The sequence below is a fragment of the Crotalus tigris genome, unplaced genomic scaffold (genome assembly GCF_016545835.1).
Source record: "Crotalus tigris isolate CLP2741 ecotype Arizona unplaced genomic scaffold, ASM1654583v1 scf7180000019077.834891, whole genome shotgun sequence".
NCBI lineage: Eukaryota > Metazoa > Chordata > Lepidosauria > Squamata > Viperidae > Crotalus > Crotalus tigris.
This window is the reverse complement of record NW_024097363.1, coordinates 468,611-487,203: the sequence shown is the minus strand read 5'-3', so window position 1 is coordinate 487,203 and position 18,593 is coordinate 468,611. Positions and strand designations below refer to the sequence as shown.

At 35.2% G+C, this 18,593-nt stretch overlaps 1 protein-coding gene across 1 annotated transcript; it reads left to right on the top strand.

Annotated features, from left to right (window-relative positions):
* The first annotated feature begins 1,173 nt into the window (after positions 1–1,173).
* LOC120315317 (orofacial cleft 1 candidate gene 1 protein homolog) lies at positions 1,174–16,218 on the top strand. Its single transcript, XM_039359483.1, has 7 exons — positions 1,174–1,301; positions 3,613–3,750; positions 5,135–5,250; positions 5,527–5,700; positions 10,540–10,626; positions 15,132–15,250; positions 16,194–16,218. The coding sequence occupies exons 1-6, from the start codon at positions 1,174–1,176 to the stop codon at positions 15,143–15,145; spliced, it is 657 nt and encodes a 218-aa protein (XP_039215417.1). The 3' UTR covers positions 15,146–15,250; positions 16,194–16,218.
* The last annotated feature ends 2,375 nt before the right edge of the window (positions 16,219–18,593 follow it).

Sequence of the window (18,593 nt, the reverse complement as noted above, 5' to 3'; positions counted from 1 at the left end):
CTTCTTCAGAAGTTTTTTTTCCAGTAATGTCCTTAAAACTTGGTAAACAAGAACATCATGTGATTATTTAGAAATTTATTTGAATCAATTGGAATACATATTATGCCGATAGAAAGGGAATGCTTGTATATTATATTGAATTATATACACATCTATGCACATCTATACAAACCAAGACACAGACATACTCTAAAAGAAATTCTGACGTATATACTGATATGTTATATAGATAGTCCTCAACTTACAACAGTTCATTAGTGACTGTTCAAAGTTACAACAGCACTGAAAAATCTGACTTATGACCATTTTTCAGACTTAACAACTGGTGCAGCATCATCTTGGTCACATGATCAAAATTCAAGATGCTTGGCAACTGGTTCATATTTATGACCACCGCTGTGTCCCAAGTTCATGTGATCACTTTTTGCAACCCTCTGACAAGCAAAGTCAATGGGGAATCCAGATTCACTTTGCCACCCTGTTACTAATTTAACAAGGACAGTGATTCACTTAACAACTGTGGCAAGAAAGGTCATAAAATGGGGCAAAACTCATTTAACAAATATCTCACTTAGCAACAGAAATGTTGGGCTCAATTACGGTCATAAGGAAGTAATTAGGAAGTATATTAGGAAGTAATTCAGACGTGTAATGTATTATACTATAACAATATTTAATATATCACTTGAAGAACTTTGTTCATTGTAGGTTCTGTATATTACACTTCTTTATTTTTTGGGTGCATTTTTGAGTCCGTACCTTTGACTCCTGGCGACTGCTAGAATAGAACCTGCACATATGGGAACCTCAATTATTATTTAGAATTTTTATTTGTAGTCGTTTACTTTTATTATAGTTTTTGAAAAGCTGATGTTGACTCAAAGAAGGGCATAAACATACGATAGGATGAGGTTCCATCCATATTTACCAGAAAGCACGGTTTCTGTTTTAAATTTAAATATTTGTATTTGTTTAATATAAACACATATTAAATATTTGTTTATTGAAATGAATTAAGAAGCAACAAAATGTTCCTTTGTGCCATTATTTTAATCCTATGAATATTTTAGAGATTATTAAATTCTTTCAATCAATGTCTGGACAACTTGTATCTAATTAACCCATCTCTTTTAGCTAGTTAAGATTCCAGAGCTACATAAGATTTTAGGAGTTATGGTGGACAAATCTACAGAATTTGTTTGGTGGTGTTTGAAGCAGTTATTCATTTCAAGCACACCTGAAGTTGTTCATTTTAAACTCACAAAAGAGACCGTATATGCCAATTTGGGTCTAAATCCAAAGTATGCGTTTCCTAACAGTAACTAAAGTTCCTGTTAGGAAACGCATACTCTGTCACTGCAAAGCCTGTCTTCATTTTTTGCTTTCAGCCTGCATGGGGACTGCTGTCTGGAAGTGGTAACTTTAATTCAGATTCTAAGAAAGCCGATGATCTCTGTTGTGAGCTTTACCAAGACGCTAAGGGTAGGAAAAGACAGCTCAGAGCACAGCTTGTTTACAGCCAGACGGGAGAAAACAGGGAGACACAAATGTGGGCTGACGTTTTCATGAAGCACAATTGGTTGACTGCAGATTCAATCTGACTGCCCTCAACTGAGCGATGATCCGTACAGTATGCAAAATTCACTTTCTTGCTGGTTTGTGCCCACCAGCCTTGTAGCAGCTTTTGCAGAACCCCTGGGCCATGGCTTTGAATGGAACCAGAACTGAACACAGCTTTCTTGTACCCAATTTCTTCTGACAACAATCACATTATTTTAAAAACTTCTTCGGTTTTAGTTGTCACTGGTTTTATATATATATATATATATATAAAGGTTTTTTGGGGGTGGTGGGGGTGGTAACATAAGTACAGCTATTTCAATTCTCGCATTTTGCGCATAGACATTACAAAGTTGCTTTGTTTGCTACTTTAAACTATACGGATTGACTCATCCTTCAAAATAATGTGTTTTTTTTTAAAAAATCATAATCTTTGAAGATTTGGCGCAATGAATGGAAAATATGTCGATGTGTCCTTTTTAAAATATGTGCTGTTAATTTAAGAGGGAAAAAAATGAAAATAATCATCAGATAGATTGGTGAGTCCCAGAAAAGGGTTGTTGAACTGTCACAGATAACATAGAATTAAGTTTGATTCTTCCTCTTTCTCTTCCTCTTTCTCTTTCTCTTTCTCTTTCTCTTTCTCTTTCTCTTCCTCTTTCTCTTCCTCTTCCTCTTCCTCTTCCTCTTCCTCCTCCTCCTCCTCCTCCTCCTCCTCTCCTCCTCCTCCTCCTCCTGACATACATACATTATTTCAAGTCATAATATGGGAAGAGTTGCCTCATTTCTTTTAGTTCCAAAACATCCTTGAGAGAGCAAAGCCATTGGTGTCTTGAATGAAACCTTGACTGGCCTTGTGCGATTGCCTTAGAATTAGAAAAAGTTCACCAAGTTGGAGCAAATAAAACATAAAGGTTATTTTAAAATATGGTGTTGTAAATGACAGCTAATGTTCAACTTGATATGTAAGACATTAAAGGCATGAATTAAGTATCAGTCTTAATTAAATGTGTTTGAATTGACTGTTGATGATTAATCTTATTTATGAAAGCAACGAATGCCTTAATATATCAAATTATCAGTATCCTGAATGTTTTGAGTTTTTCAAAAGTAGAGATCTGAAGTTATGCAAACAAATTCTGGCACTGTAACCTACTTAGGACACTAAATATCATAAGCCTGATGGTATTTTGAAAGTACTGTATTTGGAAAAATACAGGCAGTCTCTTTCCATAATAAACACTTGACTAAAATGATCCATGGGGATAACCACACTTCTACATTAATTCAGTGGAATGATTCACGAGAAAGCATTTTATTTTTAATCAGTTTAAAGCAGTATAATCTAGGATAGAGACCCCCAACCTTTTGGGCACCAGGGACCAGTTACGTGGAGAGAGGTTTTTCCATGGATCGGAGGGTATGTGGTTTTGAGTGCTGCCTGCATCCCGCAGATGGTGCTTTGCTTGTTTGTGCGGCCCGGTTGCTGGCATACCATGGCCCAGTACCGGTCTGCGGATTGGGGATTGGGGACCCCTGATCTAGGAGACATATTTTATATAATATTTCTGACCCAAGTATTAGCTGACCCACTAAGATGCTTCAATTCAGTGAAGTTAATATGCAGGATGCATTTGTGTTTATAGGCCATGCTTCTAGATTTACTCACCACTATCTTCACATTGGGCTGGCAAAGTAGGTGTCTGAAATTCTGAAGTACAGTCAACTTCAAAAACAGTGAACTAGGTGATTCCATGATCTTATTCAGTAAAGGGCAATGTGGTGGCAGAATTTTCTATATAGGAATTCACCTGCCTTCTGATCTATCCATTCCCCATTTTCCAGAATGTTAAAAAAATGCGCATTCCATCTACCGTAGTTTTTATTTTTAATAACCCTTGCAAGAATCTACAATGTTTATCAGTAGCATTATACTAATTGTTAATTGGAGGGTTGAAAAATTGTAAGATGGTAGTTTACTTAAGGTCACTTACTGATTCTTGGCGGTTCATTATGAAATTCAGGATTATTTTTCAGTGTCCTTGTGTCTAGTTGTTTTGGCCTGCAAATACTCTATAGCGCCGTCTTAAGGGGAGGAGTTGAAACAGTTTATGTCCAGGATGTAAGGAGTCTGCAGATATCTTCTCAGCTCTCTTTTTATATACAGGTCTTCTATGGAAGATATAACAGGTAAGTACAATCATGGAGGGAGGGAGTACAGGGAACTATGAAAATTTCAGAGTAAAAGGGGTGCCTTTCCTTTTGATGGAACGTCTTTGTTACTACAGTAATACTAAAAACAAAGAGGCAAATAATTTACTCTTGGTAGCATCACTTCAAACAATTTTTCTTCTTGTTGGCCAAATGTCTGTGAATTGAGAACCACAGGACTCTGGAAATGGGTGATAGTAAGACAAGAAGTAGAGAAAACAATTAGCTAATTCCATCTTTTAAAAATGAGCCCCCTCACCAATTAGAGCAGATTCCTACTCAATGTCACTTGACCTCCATTGAAATAACATGTCCAGATCTCGTGTTAACATCCTTTGTATATGAATTGCCCTCTGTTTTCATGGAGTTTTGAGCATAATCAAAATAGAAAAAAAATAGTGTTTCCTATTATTTCAAGAATATGTCTAACTCAAAGATAGTGATTTTGATTATATTAATAGCTTTTTGATTTGGTTTATAAATGCTTTAATGTAACTGGCCCCCAGCATACTAAAAAGCAGAGACATCACCCTGCCAACAAAAGTACGTATAGTCAAGGCTATGGTTTTCCCAGTTGCAATGTATGGCTGTGAAAGTTGGACCATAAGAAAGGCTGAGTGCAAAAGAATTGAGGCCTTTGAACTATGGTGCTGGAGAAGACTCCTGCGAGTCCCCTGAACTGCAAGGGGTCAGTCCTAGAGGAGATCAACCCTGAACTGCAAGGGGTCAGTCCTAGAGGAGATCAACCCTGAACTTCAAGGGGTCAGTCCTAGAGGAGATCAACCCTGACTTCTCTTTAAAAGGCCAGATCCTGAAGTTGAAACTCAAGTACTTTGGCCACCTAATGAGAAGGAAAGACTCACTGGAGAAGAGCCTAATGCTGGGAAAGATTGAGAGCAATAGAAGAAGGGGACGACAGAGAATGAGGTGGCTGGATGGACTCCAGAAGATGGTAGAGGACAGGAAGACCTCGAGGAAAGTTGTCCATGGGGTCGCGATGGGTCGGACACGACTTCGTAACTAACAACAACAACAAACTGGCCCCATTGAAAAGAGAAAGAATTACAAATATATTTAACATATTACATCAAACATCTCCTACCAAATACTAGATACAAAAAGGATGAAGATTTTTTCGGAAATATAATTGATGTATTCTTTTAAGTGAAGAGTTTTAATGTGACCTTCATTTGGCATTTGTTTTACTTTTCTTCTCTTTTTCTTATTTATTTTTCCACTTCTGTTGTTGAGTTAGTAGTTGACCTCTTTAATGGAGATGTAAATGAAGTGACATTTCAATGCCATCCCATATTTAAAATACTGTGTTAGTTGTGGCTCTTAAAGGGTGATCTACATTCTTAAGCTCATTTATTCACTTAACAATTTCCCTCCAGAAGTTCCAACAGAAGGCTCTGAAACAATCTAAGCAGAAGAAATCTAAGTCGTCTGACTTTCTGATGGCTGAGCTTTGCTCGATGAGTTATTGCTCATAATTTGTGTAAGGATTAATTAAATAATTACAGACAAATGGCTGTAGGCAATTTTTTGTTCTTGCTTGTCAGAGTGCTGTTTGTAATTATTTTAATCATTTGTCCCCCCTCTTTTTAATAAAGAGTTAATTTTAATTTAATTCCATTTTGGTGATATTTGATGCTGATACCACACAAAAGTAAATGAAGGATTAGAAGGAAATCTCTCCTTGTCTTTGTCTTGGGTACACTTTTGACCTTGTTGCTTCCCCCCCTCCAATAGCAGAAGATGAGAAAGTTGCAACTGAAGACTTTGAAAACCCAGCTTTTAACATCAGCAATACTGATATTTCAGCACATCAGACTTACAAGGTGGGACTTATTAGACCTGACAAGCTGACTAGTAGTCTTGCAGCTCACCCACAAAAATTCAGGTTGCAAGCCCAAGCTGAACCAAGAGGTGAGATTTCACTCTTGATCACCATCAGCTTGAGTGACAATGGTTATGTCCTTGATTTAACCTGTCCATTCCATGTTGACTCAAACATTGTATCATGACTCTTTTTTCCTATGTAGGTTGTCCTAAAATTGCTGTGTTGAAACTGAAAAAAGAATATTGTTGTTGAAAATATAATTCTTCGTAGAATAGGTATTTTTTTTATGACTTGTAGTTTCTAGAGAAATGCATGTTAGAAGAAGCTTCATCAAAAGTATCTTTCTTTGTATTGGATTGCTTTGTAAGTTATGTCAAAAATAAAAAAAATCCTTTTGATGTTAAAGAAACTAATTTGATGTTGAATTTAATAACAGCAGCAAGGTTGTTGGTAGGGCAATATTGGAAGAAAGATTCCTTGCCGACTATAGAAGAATGGACCCTTAAGGTCTCAAATTTAGCAAAAAAGGCAAAAATTTCGGCTTATTTGAAGGATCATTCACAAGAGAGAGATATTTCGGTTTGGAGAAGATGGATAGATTATATTCAGAATAAATATGGGACTAAAAAGTTCCATTTACTTTATGAATAAATTTTAGAATATTATTATTGTTATTATTATTAATAGTTTATTATAGTGAAATTTTTTATTATGTTGTATTGTTTAAGAATTAGGATTTTAATTTATTTATATGATCAAGTTTATTTGCAAATTGTTTATTCTGTGTTAAAGGGGAGTTAAAGCGCATTATATTTGTTTATCTATATAGTTGGTTAATGTTAGTTAGATTATGATTATTATATTTGTTACCCTGTATTCAGCTCTGGGAAGTGGGGGAGGGGGAGGGGAGGGTGGGTAGGGTGGGTGGGTTTTGGGGTATATTTTGTAATTTTTGTAAAACTTTTTAATAAAAATAATAATAATAAAATAATAAAAAATCCTGGAATTCAACATGATAAAGGGCAGGATAGTTTTTTCACTACAATAGTATCAATCTTAAAATAAAATATATAAATATAGATATAAATGCTTTCAAAATGCTGCTTGTCAGCCAATGATTACCTTTTTAATTTATGAAGTATTTTATTCTTATGTATACTATAACTGAGTTTTTGTCATCACAGTTCTCTGCATAATGTTCATACTGAGGCTAGAGATTTTAAGGTTGAAATATACTAGATCATCTCAGCCAATCCAAGTAACGTAATTGCTAAAATGCTTCAAAATAAGAATATTCACAATTATATGGCACAGTGAATGTTTATTAAATGCTACTCTATGCAGTTACATTTTCAGCAGCCTTAGCCTCATCAATTCTGCAACTCAGAATATAATGGCTTTTTTGATGATAAAATAAAAATAATGTTTGTGCCAAGCAGGGAGGGATGAGATAGGGTGGTGAGACAGAGTTAGTATATCATCTGGCAAAAAGAAGCAGAGTTACTGTGAGTCTTTTCCCTATTATGTTACAAAAATCATCACCTCACCTCTCTCAGCTTAAGGTTGTAGCTGTGGATTATTTGGTTTACATCTTTCCAGTGGGAACAGGAAGGGGATAGTGAATAATAAACTCCACATCAAGATACTGCCAGATTCATGAAACAGTGACTTCCATATAGATCAGGGGTCCCCAACCCTCAGACTGCATGAAGCTAAGCTTCATCTGCACATGCACGGAATCTAGGTTATACACGAAACCATCCCCCCCCCTCGGGTCATGGAAGACAATTTTTCTTCCAAAATTGGTCCCTGGTGCCAGAAAGATTGAAATATCAGGCTTCTTCAGTTTGGTTTAATCTCTGTAATTTTAATCTGTTTTTATATTTTATAATTTTTTTACTTCCATATATTTTATTATGATGTAAGTTGTTCAGTGTTGCCTTGTACCGCAAGACAAGTGGCATATAAATGTGACTGATAAATAAATAAATAAATAAATTTGGACCAATTATTCTAGTAAATGTCTTATCTGATATGCATTCTATTTATTAAGATGTTCTACTGTTGACAAAAAGATTTAAAAATTACAGTGATTCCTTGTCCATTTGTATCTCTTTTTTTCCCTTTTGGCTTCAAGAATACAGTAAAGGATAAATGGTCTAATATGATTTATTATTAGGCTCTATTAATATGATATTTTTTTAAAATTCATCCATCCCCACAGATCTTGCATAGCATGATGTCCTCTCTTGCATGCATTTAAACAGAGCCACCAGTAGAAATTTCCTCTAAAAGGAACATTTATTGTACAAACAACAATAGATATGTAGACAGTTTTTGAAGCATGGAAGATGACAAAGAGAATCTGGAGCAGTTTGAAACTCTCTAGTTAGAAAGGATTTGGCTTTTTCTATGTTCAAGAGAGGCCTTTTGTGGCAAGTCTGAACAAAGAAAGAACTTACATACAATAAATTGTTGAGAACAATATGTCAGGATGCCAACTGCTGCAAAATGGATTATGTTACCGATGTTTCATTGCAATTGACTGCTATAATGTTAAAAAGGTATCCACCAGTACAAATGTGAATTGATTCAAGGCCAGTCTATTTAAAGACCTATTTGTATGTATGAAAGTACTGATCAGGAGCATGATTAGCACTGAAGAATTTGCATCACATTTTCTCTTTTAATGTTCAGCATTAAAATCTGCAAGAAAGGATGTTCTCACGTCGCTTTGTGCTAGAGGAAAACAATTACGCTGAATAAGGTAGACTAGCTCTGTTATTGCAGTACATAAGACTTTGATTACATGCTGCCAGGATTCATACCAGCCTAGTAGTTGTTGACAGATAAAGTAACAAAAATGAAACTCATTTATTTTTTTTCTTTATTGAGACCTCAAGGTAAAGCAAATTTTCAGGTCTTGTACTTACTGCATGGAAAAAAATAGACCCTGACAGTGTGCCAGTCCAGAAATCTAAATTAAACCTAGTCTCATATCAAAGTTTCATTTAGTCTCCAAGAAAGAGCTGCTGCTGGCATTACATTTTTTTTTAAGTATAGCAAAAGTAAATACATTATATTGTTTCTAGAGTATTTCTAGGCTTTGTTTTCCTTGTCATATCTCTTTGATCCTTGCCCGTGTCTCTGGGTGTGTGCTTTCATTTTCATTTATTTTATCTGAGGGAAGATTTTTGAAAAATATAAGAACAAATGCCTTTATTTTCACATCCCAAATGCGTATTCCAGTCTTGTGGTATATGCATCCCACGAATGGTAAGATATTCCTTTATTTCATTCCTGTAATAAAGTAATAACAGAATAAAAAAAAAGTAGTGTTCAGAATAAACCAAGCAAAATAGTTAGCTGATTCAGCTGTGAAGCTTACAATTGCGGTTGGTCTACTTAACAAGGCAGAACACAATTGCTTTGCTTAACTGTAGCACCCTCACGATTGTAGAGAAGGACCATTGCTACAGAAGGATTGCATCTTTTCGATTCGTGCCTTTAATCATTACTACCATGGAAATCTGCTTGCAGCTCAAAACTACCCCCCTCACTCCCGTAGTAGTAGTAGTAGTAGTAGTAGTAGTAGTAGTAATAGTAATAATAATAATAATAATAATAATAATAATAATAATAATAATAATAATAATAATAAAGTTGGAAGGGAGCTTGCAGGTCATCGAGTCCAACCCCCTGCTCAGGCAGGAAACCCTACACCAATCCTCTTATAGATGGAGAATAAGAGTAATATTGGTGTCACTTCTCATTCAGCCATATTATCTAATGTAAATGTTAGCCTGCTTCTACAGGTACTCCTCAACTTACAACAGTTCATTTAGGGACCATTCAAATTTACAACAGCACTGAAAAAAGTGACTTATGACTGTTTTTCACAGTTACAACCATTTCAGCATCCCCCAAGGTCATGTGGGCAAAATTCAGACACTTGGCTCGTATTTATGATGGTTGCGACCTTTTGATGAACAAAGTCATGGAGAAGCCGTATTCATTTTACCACCATGATACTAACTTAACAATGGCAGTGTTTCCCTTAACAACTGCGACAAGGAAGGTCGTAAAATGGGGCAAAATTCACTTAATGAATGTTTCACGTAGCTACAGAATTTTTTTGGGCTTAATTGTGGTCATAAGTCGAGGACTACCTGCACTTCTCTAAGGATACCAGGAGATTCATTACTGGAAAATAATAAAGAACCCAACCTGTTTATTTTGTAAAGATTAGGGATTATGTCAGCTGATGTCCTCCTCTCACTTTTAAAAACAAAATATAAATTTCCTTAGTTCCTGAAGCACTGTGTACACGCAGCTATGGAAATGGAAACTGCTAAATGAGTAGTTTTATCCCATCAAATTGTTATGTGGATGCTGAGCCCAAGTTAATACAATTGCGGCTCAGATTAATGAGGCAGCATTCACAGCATCTCCTCTGTAATTAAACACTTCCATGGTTGACAATAGTATTAAAGATGCAGCAGATGTTGAAAGCTGAGTGGTGAAACTTAAAACTGTTAAAATTGAAGGGGTCACCTGTGAAACACAATTTTCTTAACAGTTTCTTTTAAAGCCCTGTCTCAAGAATAATTTTGGTTTAGGAGTATAGGGTTAATGGTGTTATTTTAATCAACCTATCATCTTCATTTGAGAATTTTCTCATTAATTTTTGAGCAAAAGTAACATAAACTGAACTTGTTTCCAAAATTACCTTTTCTGACCTTTTCCTAGATGATAATTATGAAAGCAGTCAGCTTAGAAGAATTTGTATTTTTTTTTTTTAAAAAAATCTTATAAAGTAGTAGCAGAAATGCCCCTCTTGCATGCTAGTGTTGGATTTCAAAATTAACATTTTGGTTCATGTGCTTCTAATAATCACTGACCCTTACTTCATGTACTTTCCACAGGAAATGAATGCAGCAGAAATTACTTTGACCCTCTGATGGATGAGGAAATAAACCCAAGGCAGTGTGGGATAGAGGTCAGCAAAGAAGGTGAGGCAGAATTAAGTATGTAATTTTTGTGTCAGAATATTCTTTCCCGTTCATGGAAATGAGGTGACAAAGATCACAAATTCGGTTCCATTTAAATATCCAGCTTACAATTTAAATTATAAGTTTTAGCTGCTCTAAATGTGATCGGAAGCTTTGGGAGTCTTTGATGAAGGACAGTGTGTTAGTGGACAATAGTACAAGCAATTGTGAGCTTCATTTGTTCTGGCATTGTGTTTACAGATATGCTAAGCCAAGTTTCTTAAGTGTAGCTGAAGAATGGAAGTAGGAAATGTCTGCTAAGCATGTTAACTAATTAAAAGTATTTAAAATACCTAGTCAAAACTGGTATAACAAGATGTTCAATATTGGCTTGGCTTTGAATAAAGGTATTGTGGATCTACAGGTATTATTGTGTGATCTCATACTTGGTTCTTTTGCTGAGAAAAAGAAATATTTTCTGAGGCCTTAAATCCTGCTATATGAATGGAATGCAGAGCAAGTAAAAAGACCACATTCATATTTAATTTTAAATATTCCTTTTTGTGGTTCACTTAAATATATGGGTCTTGTTAAAACACATTTTAAAATTGCTTTGGCACTTTTAATTGTGGGCATGAGTAAACAGAAATCTTCTCTAATCTGGCCCCATTTTCAGATATCCTGGACTCTGACTTCTAGAATTCACCTGTCTCACCAAGAGTTCAGGAAAATACAGTCTAAAGGTCTGAAGACCCTATATCAGGGCAGGCGGATACTGACAAAATTGATAGATGTACACACACACATACATATGAAAAAAGTTACAGAATGTGTCTGATCCTTCTGTTTATTTGCTCTCTATTATTTATTTAAAAGTAACAGTTATAAAGGTAGAGCTACATCTACTTGATCTCCATTACTGATTGCTGCTTCCTTATAAAATGAGCTTAGGATGAGGCCTTGCTTCCTACCTCATAACTGGTCAGGAAGAGTACCACTGAAAAACAGTGCCCCAATTCTCACTCTCCTGCCCCCCCATCTGACCCAGAAGGATAGGAAAGGTATGATGGCATTGAAACATTCCAGAAAATTCAGGAAGGTCAGGATGGATTTACCATCCCATTTCATATTCTCAAAGATCATGAACAAAGATGACCAATGCTATTTCAGTACTATCACCTGGTCTGAATCCTGACTGAAAAGGGTCAGATAATGTGCTTCTTTTTGGGCTTTCTGAAGCTGGAGTGGCCATTATCTTTTCAACAATCTTCCCTGAATGAAAAAATAAAACCCCACACATAGTTGGCATCTTGAGAAAGGCAGGTGGAACTATACCCTCCCACAAAGAAATATTAACCAAGGAAAATATTTGTAGCTCAAGGTTGAAATGAGGGATCCTTGATGCTTTCCGAGCTTGTTTTTTTTCTTGCAGACTTTTAATTACTCAAACTAGGTAATATCATCAGCACTAATGATGAGCACCAAGGACCCACATTAAACATTGTTTGGACCCAATGCATGTCACTTCCCAAGAAGCCATAACTCAGTGGTTCTCAACTTGTGGGTCGGGACCCCATTTGGGGTCGAACGACCATTTCACGGGGGTCACCAAACAAGGCTGTCCGCCATTTTTTCCCCTTTTCTTTGGCCACGCCCCTGGCACCTGGTGATATATAAGTGGTTGGGGGTCACCACAACATGGGGAACTATATTATGGGGTCGCGGCATTAGAAAGGTTGAGAACCACTGCCTTAACTAGTCAGGAAGATGAAGAGGTCCCGAGCACAAGTGGTAAAACTCATAGCAGCAAGCAAAGGTGCGTCATGGTAACTTCCATAAGACCTCTCTATTAGACATGCTCATTAACTAGGTCTAAGCTGTTAGAAACTTTTGAAACAAGTCTGAAAACCCAGATGAGTTGGCCTTCAATCCAGAATGAAAGAAAAGTGTAATTGTAAGTTTAAGAATTGAAAGAATTACAAATAAGCAGCAAAAAAAAAAAGCTTAATAAGATTTTGATCTCAGTATGGGGATAATTCCTAACGCAAAGGAATTCCTAACGCAAAAAAGCAAGACTATTTTTCTCTGAATGCAAAAAGATACAAGATACAAAATCACTATTTGGCTACTGTTTTAGTACAGCGTGTCTCCTTGTTTCATACTCATGATTTCCAGTTATTCCATTACTAATATTTTTAATGGAGTTATGTTTTCCCCGATTTCCCTTTCTTGTCATTTATTTTATGAAGATTCTGCAGCCGTACAATTCTTGTAGTATGTAATAGCAATAACACCTAACTTATATACCCCTTCACAGTGCTTTACAGCCCTCTCTAAGCAGATTATAGAGACAGCATAGGGCCCCCAACAATCTGAGTCCTCATTTTACTATCTTGGAAGGATGGAAGCTGTGTCAACTTTGAGCCAGTCAGAACGAATTCTTGGCAGTGAGCAGTGAGCCTGCAATACTGCATTCTAACCACTTTGCCACCACTGCTCAGTCAGTTATGGCCAATTCTGTCTATTTAAATGCTTTATTATATAGTTTCCTAAGATTTTAACTCTCTGAATTATCTCAATGTATCTGATTTTACTTCTTGTAGCACTTGTCAAGTCAGATGAGATATTCCTGTATGACAAACAGAGGCGGCTTATAGATAAAGGGGGAAAAATGGTGGTGTCACATGGTAAATTTATTATAATACAATTTTCATTCAGAAGATGAAGTATGCATATTTGTTTCATTAATATAAAGACTATGAGTAAGAACTGGTTCACTATTTATCCATAATTAGGTTTCTGCATATCAGCCTTCATAAATGGATACCCTCCAATTATTTGGGTTACAGCTTTATGATTGCTAGCCATTATGTCCAACATTTCTACAGGGTATTGAGTTGAGAAGGTTGCATTTTACAATTATTCTGCCTCCATAACCAGACTTGATAGCTAGAAGTTGAAGTGTGAATTATTTGCAGAACCTTATGAGTAAAACATAACAGAAGTTCTGCCTGTGGTATTATGCAAAAGATCATTCATGAAAGCAAATTGTAGATACTGATGTAATCCAGTGACCATTTGCATATATAAATAAACCAAAATTAATATAACAGATACAGTAAAAATTGGGAAATAAGATTCAGTACATAACATCTTAACTTAAAACAGGTTTTAAAACAGTATTTTATTTCTCTTTCCAGAAGAAGCATATAAATAATATTAAAAGTATAGTGTAGTATCAGCATTAATAATTATAAAAAAGTTAAATAAAAAAATGCTTGGAAAATGCTACTGAAATCACATTTCTCCTAAAATTCATGATATTGCTCAACTCTTCCTTCTTTGGTCCTTTATCACAAGGAGCAAAGGAGGGAGAACTAATTCAATTGACATTAAATACTCTATTCCATAACTTGTACTTAGTAATAAAGAATTCAAGACAGCATCACACAACAAAGGGAAATAAGAAGCCAAGCACAAAATTCATGTTCAATGCTTTGCCTATTTTCATAGAAAGAGCATGCTCCGTAGAAATTGATTTTCTGTCTTAGTTTCTCAGAATCCTCATTTCCTAAAGATTCCAAAATATTAATCTGAGGCTACTGTTTTTAGCACCAGCCCCTGGACTTCTGCCATACTTTGTTTTTAAAGGACCAATCCTTTTCTGTATCCAGCAGGAGAAGGGACAGGGTTAATATGTCACTATATGTGACAAAGAGCAATGTCTCACTCATGGGATGAGTGAGATATGTAGACAAATAAACTATGTTCACTTCAATTCTTCAATTCTTCTTCAGAATGTTTGATTATACAAGAAAAACATTTTAAATCCTGATATTTTTTTTAAGTACAAGGTTTATGCCCTTGGCACGTATCTTGACATAAATTTAATCAAGAAGGAGCAATAATCAGATAATAAGCATGATCATATACAATTTAGAGATTTAATAAACCATTTCAGTTCAAGGAAAATGTTGTGGGAAAATTTTTAAAAATTCCTAGAATTCATATAAAAAAAGAAGGTAATAGATTTTTGCCTAGTTTGAATCAGGGCAAAAAAAATCAATTAAATATCTGATATAATTAGAAGCTTAATAATCTATATAAAGCCATCCTGTGTTGGTACCAAAACATGGAAGAACAGACTGCAGTTAATAGGCAAAAGTAATTGTTAAATCTTGCCACATTTAACAAAGAAACAAATCTCTAATCAGAAAGTGTATTTAAGTTCCTTGTCCAGTTTGGATAAATATTAAAACTAAATAAATAGGGATTTGTTTCATTGTATATAACCAATAAAATAGGAGAGTAAAGCCAAAACAAATTTTGAATCAATTACTGGGCCAATTGTAGCAATAGTTTCTTGGAACAAAAGACATAAAGCAAGATTACTACCTGATGTGGTGATTAGGTCACTTACATTTATAAAACACGCCAATAGTTTTGGGATGTAATACAGCTTCTCCAAGATATCCTCAGTTTGTCTGTCAGCTTATTCAGTTTGTATAATTCTCTTTTTGCAACAGAGACTTCTCTTTAGTTGCTGCAATTTTTCAGTTGGCAACATCAGAATTTCCATTCCAAATGCCTCTGTTCCTTTCTCTTGTTGATGCCAGAGAGTTAACTCAGATGACAAGAACATAAGGTAATAACAGTAAAGTGCTGCAAATAATTATACGAGACAATTAAAGCCAATGTGTAATGTTCATACTCCTTTCAGACTTATCCTGAGCATCTTGTAGTTTGTTAAACCCATCCAAATACTTACATGATGGCAATATAATAATATCCAAGGGCCTGAATGTCTATGGAGATTCCCAGTCATCCAGGTCATGGTTGTCCCAAAGATGGTTTTTGAAATGGCAACTGGTCTTCGTTTTTCCTTGGTCTTTGTTTTTCCTTTTCTCTTCTCATCTAAGAAGCCTCTTCAATTCTTGAGAATGGTGGAGAGTAGAAGGATTTACTGTATATTCCTTGCAATCATCTGGTCGATAGTACTCTTTCTGAGAGCCATTAAAGCCACATGGAGGTTTATCTATGCAATTCAGCAGTTCCAAGAAGATTTCATGCCCATTTGCACTATTCAGGTGACCTGAAGGACACAGATAAAACCTCCAAGTGGCCTCAACAATTCTCAGAAAGAGTACTAATTACCAAATGACTGCAAGGAATATAGATCTTCCCATTTTCCACCATTTGGTCAGAACTGAAGAAGCTTCTTGGATGAGAAATGAAACATTTTCAAGGAAAAAGGAAGTTCAGTTAACTTTTGAAAAAGCAACTTTGGGACATCTAAGGGGCTTTCACAAAGAAGTAGAGGGTGGGGTCATCTTAGTCTCCAAGGCACCTTAGGACAGGACAAGAAGTAATGGATAGAACCTTATCAAGGAGAGATCACAACTTGCCTGCAGAAGTTGTGGGTGCTCCATCACTAGAGGTTATTACAAAGAGATTGGACAGCCATTTGTCAGAAATGGTATAGGGTCTCCTACTTGAGCAGGAGGTTGGACTGGAAGACCTCCAAGGTCCCTTCCAACTCTGTTATTTTGTATTTCACAATGAAAATCAGCCATATTCTTGTTTTCTAGAAATGAAAGTTGAAGAGATACAAGATGAAGATACTTTGGATTCTACATGTCCTGTCAGCAGCATTAAGATCTCTGATGAAGTTAAAGATGAAGACATTCTCCCTTACATTGAGCAGTTTGAGAAAGAAGTTCAAAATGAAGTTATTCTCCTGGGCAATTTTCCATTCAAACAGGTCAAAGTGGAGTATCAACAGTCTGACTCATGACATGCTTCATAACTAGTTTTACACATCTGACACATAGCCAAGTTGGTGTCACAGTCTCTTCCACTTGACATTTTAACAATTGGGCTCCAGAATCTCCCTGCAATTCCTGATAGCCTTTGAACATGACTCCCAAACCCTTCAAAAAAATTCCACCAAAGTGTAATCTTTTAAGGGATGGAAAGAGGAAATTATTAAATACATGGGGATTGTTTATATTAATGTCATTATTTTAATCAAATATCCATATCATAATCTTACCTGCTTCTTTGTCATGGTGCTTCCTGAACCTTGGAAATAAGGTTGTTCAATTGTTGAAGTTGAAATTGCCCAAAGAAACAAGAAAATAAAGGCAGGCATGAAAACCAATGAGTGAAGAAAAGGGTATCCCAAATGCCGGAGAGGAAAATTGTATTAATCTAGATTGACATATTTCAAATGAATCCCCTTTTCAGATATATAATATAAAAATTAAAAGATACAAAAGCACTGAGACAACAAATAGGTCAAAACACTTCACTTGCTTTCCAGTTATAGATAATTCAATGGTGGTACTAACCTTTGTATAGAAGTTACCAAAAGCATTATAAAAACATTCAGATGTGATGCTTGATTAATCTCCATAACTCTAAAGTAGGCATAGAGCCTGAAAAAAAATACTATTAAAGATAAAAGTGAATGGTTTTATAATTAGTTACTATTGCTTAAAATATTATTGTGTTTTCTTTATTGCACCATAGATAACAAAAGTAGGCATAGAATTTACTCTCATGACTCACTTTAATTTCTATGAAACTAAAAATGACTTTTGGTCTTTCAGCATTTGTGCATATTCGGATTGATAGCAAACCATTTATCAAGCGATTAGTTATAAGATCCTTACCTAAAAATAATGGGATCATATTCTCAGTAACAATGTGTTCTTTTATGTGTAGGATTATCTTGATTTAGCTAAAAATTCTGTCTTAATATTTAAACAATATTATTTTTTTGACTTAAATACTATGGTTAAAGCATAAGAAAAGGTTTTTTTAAAAAAAATTCTGGCTTTTTTAATCAAATAAAATTGATTTGCAGTCAAACATAAATATATAATAATATATTACTCAAAAGCATTCTATCCTGTTCCCACATTTTAAAAGAAGAACTAGAAATCTGGAAAATGTAGTGAAGACTAAGCAATGAATTGTCATAGCATATAACAGGACCATTTTGGCTTTTCTCTTCATGAATAAGCATGACAATAGTTCTTAAAATGCTGTTTCCCCCAAATTCATGTGGACAGGACTACCAGTTCCCTTAAATTATTAATTGTGGAACATTTAGGTAACCACAGAAAACAAAATATTGAACCCAATTAGTCAGAAACTACAATTAAGTAGTATATAAGAACAGTGGGTCTCCTCACTGGGTTTTTCGAAGGAAAGATGGCTTCAAAACACTGGATCAATTGGAATTCAACTCTGCAATTCAACTCTGCAATTTGTACTGCAGCAGTTTTTATTGCCTGCACTTACATTGAAAACTAATGCATGCCTACTTAGAAGAAGCTCCATTCAATTCACTGGGAATTAGTTTTGAGTAAGCAAGCATATGATTGCATGGTTTAAATATGATATCTTCTATAGATTATTTATAGCACAGTCCCATTAGGAGATTAGTGCAATGTAAATGAGAGCAGAATATAAATATTTTTGGTTCTGTTAGGTAATTTAATAAATATATAATCTTCCTAGGGTTATATAATCTTAAACCTGAACTGAAGTATTTAAATGAATAGAACGGTCCATAGTTTATGGACTATTAAAAATTGTTTATGAGGACTTTTGACATCTTTCTATCATATCTGCTATTAAATGCTAGTTTTCTACTTTCTTAGGCCCGGATCCATTGCAATAGATATTCAAATGTTTCTACATCTGTAACTACCAAATATTTTTCCTTAACTGGAAAGGGAACATTTGAATCCACATGTTATAGAACGTATAGAATTTAATTAGTTCTTAATAGTCACAATTATCTCTTCAATCATTTAATTGGGTTTTTACCTTTTTATGGTACTCTAATTGATTTGTCAGTTGCCTTCAGGTAGGAATTTAAAGGTATTTCATCACTTACATCAGGGGTAGTCAACCTTGGCTCTTTTATGACTCGTGGACTTCAATTCCCAGAATTCCTGGCTCAGAAATTCTGGGAG